The sequence below is a fragment of the Physeter macrocephalus genome, chromosome 4 (assembly GCF_002837175.3).
Source record: "Physeter macrocephalus isolate SW-GA chromosome 4, ASM283717v5, whole genome shotgun sequence".
Classification (NCBI taxonomy): domain Eukaryota; kingdom Metazoa; phylum Chordata; class Mammalia; order Artiodactyla; family Physeteridae; genus Physeter; species Physeter macrocephalus.
This window is the reverse complement of record NC_041217.1, coordinates 141586233-141594658: the sequence shown is the minus strand read 5'-3', so window position 1 is coordinate 141594658 and position 8426 is coordinate 141586233. Positions and strand designations below refer to the sequence as shown.

At 41.4% G+C, this 8426-nt stretch overlaps 1 protein-coding gene across 1 annotated transcript in view; it reads left to right on the top strand.

Moving 5' to 3' along the window:
• The first annotated feature begins 528 nt into the window (after window positions 1-528).
• Window positions 529-8426, top strand: part of RNF11 (ring finger protein 11) — a 39954-nt gene continuing 32056 nt past the window's right edge. The window contains exon 1 of the mRNA XM_007113815.4: window positions 529-899. Coding sequence (XP_007113877.2) covers window positions 777-899 — 123 coding nt within the window. The 5' untranslated portion in view covers window positions 529-776. The remainder of the gene's footprint in view (window positions 900-8426) is intronic.

The window sequence follows — 8426 nt, the reverse complement described above, 5'->3', positions numbered from 1 at the left end:
ACTTGGCTGAAGGTGGTGAGAAGGCTGTCAAAACAGCGCACAGGTAAGAGCTGAGACAAGCGAGGTGGGCGCAGTGCGTCTGGGGAGGCACGGGAGACGCAGGAGAGGTTTCGGAATCACGTCTCAGACTGTCAGAGAAGCAGAAACTGACGCAGGCCCACGAACAGCTGCTGGGGACTGGAGAAGGCGAGAGAGGCTGGGTGGGGGGGACGCGCAGCTGAGAGCCGCCCACGCCTCCCAGCGCCGGGGGCGGGACCAGAGCACGCACGGCGGCGTGACGCAGGGCCGCAGCTGGCCTCGTTCTGGCCGCCGCCGCCGCTTTCAGGCGGAGTAGGATGAGGCCCGCGGCTGCAGCTCCGGCGTCGGCGGGGGCAGCAGCAGCTGAGGCAGCAGCTGAGGGAGCCGCGACGGCCGCGCCCCCCGCCCCTGACCTGGATTAGGCCCAGCAGCTCCGTGGCCGCCGCCGCCCCGCGGGGGGGCGGGGTGGGGAAGTGCTTCGTCTCCCCGCCCCCCCCCCCCATCACCGCCGCCGCCGCCGCCTCGTAGGAGGCTACCGCCGCGACCCCAGGGAACTCGCGGCCCAGCCTTAAGCCCCCAACCCCGGGGGCTGGCATGAGCGGCTCTTCGGCGGCGCCGGGGGGCGGGTTAGCCGTCGCCGCCTGAGCCCCGGCCTGCCGCCCGACCCCACCTCGCTGACCGAGGCTGACCGCGGAGCGTGCGAACGACCCCGCTACTGCTTTCTTCCTCCCCCAGATCACACACCCCAGCCCCGGAAGATGGGGAACTGCCTCAAGTCCCCCACTTCGGATGACATCTCCCTGCTTCACGAGTCTCAGTCCGACCGGGCTAGCTTTGGCGAGGGGACGGAGCCGGATCAGGAGCCGCCGCCGCCATATCAGGTAGGGGAGGGTGTGTGTTGGTCAACGGGGGTGCGAGGAGTAGAGGCAGCTCTGGCTGAGATTGTGGGATCTTCGGGGCTGTCACTGCCCCTGGCCTCGGCAACACCTGGCCTGAGGGGCACTGACCCCCTTAGGGCTGGATATGAGGGTGATAGCTCCCCACCCTCAGGATAGGGGGAATTCTTCACCTCCCCTCAAGCTCTGCGTGGGGATGGTACTTGTCCTTGACTTCTGGGATTCGAGTATGTGTGATATCCCCTTGGCCTGTGGCTGGTGGTTAGATGGTGGAGTTTGGAAGTGATATTTTCCTGTCTTTATGTCTGAACTGTGAGGTTTGGAGGTGATTTCCTCATCGCATCGCCGGCTGGATTTTGGGTTCTGGATAGGTGGTTACCCCCTGCCCCCCATTTATACTTTCAAGTGTGATCATCCTCTCCTCCCTCCTGTCTGTCTGTATTCATTGGCTTTGGTAGGCGTTCATTTCTTCCTCTGCTTGGGAGAAGATTTCCAAGTAGTGATTTTGGTTCCAGCAACATCGAGTTACTTGTTTTTATATATGTTTATATTAATTTTTAATCCCTCCTTTTGCTCCACCCCTATGACACACCTTTTAAACGCGCTGACTTAAGAGAACTTGCTTATCTTGAACTTTGGAAACCTTCACACCTTACTTGAGAAATACCTTCTGTTACTCGTGGTTCTCCCTTTGTATCAAAGACTCGTCTTCTAAATAGCTTCGCTGCTTTTTGTACAGCAATCAGCAGCTCCAGATATCTTTACACAATTAATAAAGAGCTAAAGACTGCTTTAGAAAACTCAAAATAGATATGCAGATGTTATAATCCGTAATATATATAAACCTTTCCTCTACTTTTTCCATTTTAAATGATGCTGATTAAAAACTTTTCCCCCCAGAAGGGCTTGGATAGTTAAGTGGCTTAATTTTTTTCATGAATGGGGTTTAATTTTCAAACTGGGCAGTCTCCTTTGTTGTTTCATGTGGTGACATCATTATCTAGTGTTATTCTTTTCTCATTCCTATGTAAACCAGTGTCTCACCACACCAGAAAAACCTGATCACATATGCTGGTTTTCTGAATAAAACCCTCAGGAGCCTTTCGTATATGCCAGTAAAGTCCAGTCTTTTAATTGTGGCATAGAGAAGTCTCCATGATTTCTCTCTCACATTCATATTACAGGCCTATCAAATACAACAGCCTGTTCACACATCTCTGCCTTAGCTCCATTTGCCCCCTCTGTTTGGAGCCCTTCCCCCAAGGACAGAAGGTGAACACGTAATCCTCTTTGAGGACTCAACTGTATCTGAAGTCCCTACATTCCCCTCCCTCTCACCCTGAATCCATTATTCCCTTCTTTGTGTCCCCCCTGAAGGAAGTGTACACACTTTCATAAGCAGCCCATTTAACACTTGAATGTTATCCTTGTTTAGTTAGTTAGATGTGTGTCTCATTCTTGAGGCATTTCCCTACTTCTCCAGTATAAGCTGCATGCAGGTAGGGACCCTGTGTTTCCTGTTTGTTGTATACGCAGCATCTGGCTCATAGTAGATGCTTAGTAACTGGAGTAAGTGAAGACTGTAAGCCCTTGAGAACACGGACTGTGTCCCCCTTGCTTAGTGTAATTTCTGGCACATAAGCACTTAAATGTTGAGTGAATTAATGAATTTGAATTCAGTTGTTTTGTAAATTTACACACCCATTTCTTCCAAAGAATTGTCACAAGGGAAGTCTCTTAAAAAATCCAAGCTAAGTCTAGATGTTTTTCTGAGTCTCTGAAGCAAGTAAATAGTTTATATTTCACTCTTGGTTTCCTTCATAAATGCTATAGGACATTGTGCTTATTTCAGTTTCATAAGCAAAATTTTTTAGAGGCATGAGTTTTTATTTCAAAATCTCCTTCCATGTTCCCTAGCCCCCTTCTAGGCAAGTCAAATATCTTTGACTTTCTGCACTCTTTCTCTTATATCCTTATGATAAATGCAGTGTTAAGAATAGCTTCTTTAGAATTTATGGGAATTGTATTTGCCTTTTCCCGGAGGATAAGATGATAAGAGTTTTTTTGGTGTCATGAAGGAATGTTGTTTGAAACATGTTGTTTGTGACAGCGGGAGTTTTTTGTGGTTGCCATTTCCTGAAATGAATGACCCAGATACTGATATGCAAATTTGGCATCAATTTGAAAGAAGTAATTTCTTTAAAGATAGAAGTATAAAAAGAAACTTTTGTAGAAATTTGTCTTACCTGAAGGAATTGAAGTTTTTAGGAATGTAAATCAGGTGGTCTGAGAAACACTAATCCAAGGTAAATGATTTATATTTTCAGTGGATAGAAGTGACTTATTTTTTTCTTCAAAAATAGTGTATAATTGACAGAGCTACAGAAATATTGGCTTATTTCCTTAAAAAATAGTCTCAGTTACAGTAGGATTTTTTTAAAATTCATGGAGGGAATAGCTGATTATAAAGGAACACATTTGGTATTTCTCTGTAGTGAGTGGTTAAAAGAAAAGATGTACAATGTATCATATGCCAAGAGCTCTGTATAAAAAACTTCTGTAAGATCCAGTTATTTCTTATTAGCAGGATCTGAGATTTGTTTTATCTATTTATGCTTAAATGTAAGCACTGCACTGCTGTGGTCAAAGTTGATGGGAAGTACATATTTCTCTCCTGGGTTTCTTTTGTAGCCTCCTAACTGGTCTCTCTGCTTTCACCCTTACCCTCCCTTTAGTCTATGCTTAACCCATCATCCAGAGTGATTATGGTAAAACAGATCATGACACTCTACTCAACTTTCTGTGGATCCTCATTTCATTCAAAGTAAAAGCCAAATTCCTTAGTGTCCCATAAACCCTACATGATCTATATAACCTCTGCTCCCATACATAGCTCTTATGACACCTCTTACTGCTCTGCCCTTTGCTTGCCTCCTCTGGCCTCCTTGTTTCTAGGATACTCCAGGACCTTTACTCTGTTTTTTTCTGTGCCTTGAGTACTCTTCCCCCAGGTATCATCATGGCTGACTCCCTTACCTTCAAGTTTTTAGTCAAATGACACCTTCTTACACCCTCTCTGACCACCCTATTTAAAAGTGCACGTGCGCTGGCACCCTGGAATTCTCGCTTACCCTGTTCTATTTTTTTCCCATAGCATTTATCACTTTCTAACACATTATCTTTACTTATTATATTTATTGTTTATTATCTGTCTCCTCCTGCTAGGTGGTAAACTCCCTGAGGAAAGGGGAGTTTTTAAAAAATTGTTGTTTCCCAAGTGCCTAAATAGTGCCTGGCACACATTAGGCACTCAGTTGTTGGTTGAATGACTGGATTTCTTTTAAATGAATTAATATATTTATTTTGAGGCAAGTGCAGTAGAATGTTTTATAAGAATTATGCACATTCCTAGTGCCTTTTTTTTTTTTTTTTTTTTTTTTTTTTGCAGTACGCGGGCCTCTCACTGTTGTGGTCTCTCCCGTTGCGGAGCACAGGCTCCGGACGTGCAGGCTCAGCGGCCGTGGCTCACGGGCCCAGCAGCTCCGCGGCATGTGGGATCTTCCCGGACAGGGCCACGAACCGGTGTCCCCTGCATCGGCAGGCGGACTCTCAACCACTGCGCCACCAGGGAAGCCCGCCTTTTTCCTTTATAATGGATCATTTTTAAGAAATCCGTCCTAAAAATCAAATCCCAATAATATTAAATATAGGAATTGGTTTAAAATAATTATTGATAAAATAGGGTTTTTTCGCCTTGTTTATATTCTATAACAAAATGTTTATTTTGTGAGAAAGAACTTAAATCTTTGTCCTTAAAGAAATTGGAGGGAAGAGGTTAGAGCTTTTCTTGAATTAGAAGGTAAAAAACAAAGAAATTTGGCATGCCATCTACTCTTTCCTTCCTGAATGTTTAAAAAGAATACAGAGGAAATCTGCCCATCAAGGGCAGCCTTAGAAGGGTTGTGAGAGGGAGGATAAGTCATGAAAGGCTGAGGAATGAAGGTGGATAAGAGGAAAGGGCCAGGTAGGTAGCCCAGCTTTGAAAGGTGTAAGTGAACAGATTGAGAAACCACTAACTAGTCACTCTAAGACCCCCATTTCTCATGGCTAATTCAGGAGTGGCACTCTGTTAAATTAATATTCATTGACAACAGAAAAGCACTTTACAGTACTTTAATCTGAATATATATATACATATATAAATAAAGTGATATCTCTCACTTTTGCAGTAGTTATATAGTTTGAGATTTACTAATCTCTTCTGCCGTGCACTTTGTGATTAATACATTTGAGATTTTAAAATCAGAAGAAAAATTATTGGTAATACAGCACTGAGTGCAAGTGTAGCTCTGGTTTTGGAGTCAGAGGGGTCTGAGTTCATATCCTGGTTCATATCACTTAACGTGTAAAATATGAAGAGAGTTTATCAGATTATGTTGTGTCTTGAAGAACTTCTTTCACAAATAACAAAACATAACATTTTGGATATTTCAAACTGACTGAAGGTTACTTTTTTTTTTTAAGGCTTGGTCTCTCCTATAGAACTCATTAAAAGTAACCCCTCTCGTTTAAAGATCTAGAATATAAGAAAATACTCATTTTTAAGCATTCAGAGCTGTAATAGTAATAATACCTTGTTTTTCTGGTATCTTTATGAAGTTAAGTTCAGGTAGTTGAATTTTTTTTTTAATGTATTAGTGTTTGTTTACTATTTTGTTGGAAATTACCTCACTGTATCTCACATATCTTGCTCTTATTAAACAAATTATTTCACTTAAACTCCCTTTGTGTGAAATTTTATCCCTCCTCTCTTGAAATTTTACCTTTTCATTGAGGTGCAGATCAACTCCAACCTCTTTAATAAAGCCTCCACTGACCATTTTTTTTCCCCTCTCCTGATTTCTTCAAGTGCAGTATTTTCTGTTTGTAATATTTATCTGGAAATCATATATTATCTTATTAGCTCTCGGTGCTTTAACATTTATTATTTTTCCAGATTACTGTTTCCTTAAAAGTGAGAATGAGGTGTTAAGATTTTAAAAGTTTCTCAGTGGAGTGGAATGGTACCTTACACATTGTAGACACCTGGTGTCTAACTTAGAACTCTGCCTTCTCCCTCTTACACTGTCACCACTGGAACTGAGGTCTTAATGACCTCTCACAATTACCTATTTGATGTCTCCTCTTCCATGCATTTCATCCCCAACCATTTATTGTTCAGTAAATTCTATCCAAATCAGATTCCCTTGCCTCTTAATCCTTAATGATTCTTCCCGACTCATCACTGAAGATCTGTCGTAGCATTCAGAGTTATGATCTGGCTTCTTTTATACTTTTCCAGCTTTTCGTAGTCTTATATAAAACCTATACTCTAGTCAGACTTAAGTTTGCTAGCCTTCCGCTTTCCAGCCTCTGCCTTTGCTCATTCTATTCCTGTTGCCCAGAATACTCCTCTTAATCATTCCCCATGTAAATTTTAGCTTGCAATGTCCAGCTCAAATGTTATGAGTCCTTTTCTGATCTTCCCCAACATGAATAACTTCTTAATCTGAACTTATTTAACACTTTGTTTAACATTCTTAGGACACCTCTTTACCCTTCCTATTTGATTTTAATTATTTATAACAATGTTGCCTGTACCTTACTAGAATCCAAGTCTGATGATTCATCTTTGCATTGCTAGAACTGTGCTTTTCACATAGCAGGCACTCAAATACTTGAGTAAAGTGAAAATCAGTTATTGTGTTTTTCTGTGAGTGTGAAGTCTTATGGTTGTTCGATTCTTTATAAATTGTTCCCAGAATCCTATGCTTTAGTGTTTGGCTTTTGTACTTTAAAGGGTTCTGCTATTTTTCTCTCCCACATTAACTATTTTATCTGACTATATTCAGTTTTGTCCTATCACTTCTAATTTATAATGTGCGTAAGCTTTGGGAAAGTTAATCTGTTTACCTCGTTTTCATTTGAGTTTGGTCTGTGTTCTGTGTAGCTCAGTTTGCCTCTTCTTTTTTTTAATAACTAAGCAAATATCTTTGCTTATTTATTTGTAACCATTGTTACAAGGGTTTTGTTTGTTTATGCATGATCTACCCCTCTGGATGTCTTTTAATTAAGGCTGATTCTTTGCCATTAAGAATGTATGAGCACCTTTAAGAGTAGGACAGTCTGTGTGTCAGTTTAATTCTAGAGCCAATTATAGGGTAACTTGAGAAGATAGGGGTAATGAGTACTTGGTACATAAGGTCTGAGAACTTGACTTTCTTAAAAAATTTTTTAGTTAGCACTTTCTAGTATATATTTTTGTAAAATTTAGATCTTTTAAAAATCATAATATAATACTTTAGGTAGAAGGGGATTTTTTTTAAAGATCTTAATTTTATTTGGTTCCTTCTACATAGAAAAATTGTCTCAGAATGGCTACTATAGGTTTTCCCTGACTTTTTTCTTCAACTTGTACCACTTCTTTCTGTCTTTACTTTCTCAGCCAAGTTCAAAATTTCTAGAAATGAGGAAGGAAGTGAAAAGAGGATGATTGTAAATACAGTTGGAATTAGATGTTGTATTTCTTTGTCATCTTGCTTCAAGCCACTTCTGAATTAATTATCTTCTGTGTATTACCTTTCTTCCAGCAAAGAGTTAGGGATTATGTGTTTCTTTCCTGTATCAACAGATTATTAAAAAATAGGCTGTAACAAATTTCCAGAAGTTGATTCCTTGTCAGTAACTTTTAATATTGAATTTAACAAATATTTATGATATTGTTAACCTGTTCAGTATTCAGGATTTTTGCAGTTGTGATGTAAATGAAATCAAGAGTGAAAGATACTAAAGACTCAAGAGTGGAAATGTGAGTGAAAGATGTGAGGAAAAGCTAGCATATAGATAGCCAAAGTGTGTGTGTGTGTTTTTAATGGCAGAAGAAATTGCTACATGCAGTTGAAAAGTAAAGTGATAAGGGAGAACTAAATATATTTGCTTCTCTTGGAGAATCTGCCTGACCTTTTGGTTTTGATATTCAATTTGACTTTATGGTATGTTGCTTTTCAAGTCTTAGAAGAGTTCCTTATTGTAACCAATTAAAAATACTTTGAGGGCTTCCCTGGTGGCGCAGTGGCTGAGAGTCCGCCTGCGGATGCGGGGGACACGGATTCCTGCCCTGGTCCGGGAAGATCCCACATGCCGCGGAGCGGCTGGGCCCATGAGCCATGGCCGCTGAGCCTGCGTGTCCGGAGCCTGTGCTCCGCAACGGGAGAGGCCAAAAAAAAACCTTTGAGTTCATTTTAATATGAATGCACATATACCTATCTTTTAATTAAATACCCAACATGGAGTGTGCTCCCAGGGGCAGTTGAGTAATTATCTTGTTACTTAATCCAGAGAGTATACAGTAAGGTAAGTAAGGGATATGAAGGTGTGGGAATGAAGAAAGCAATCCTCCAGATATATTAGTTCCTAAATTTATTAAAACTTTCTGAATTCTTATGAAGCTGAATGGCTTTAAGAAGAATGAGA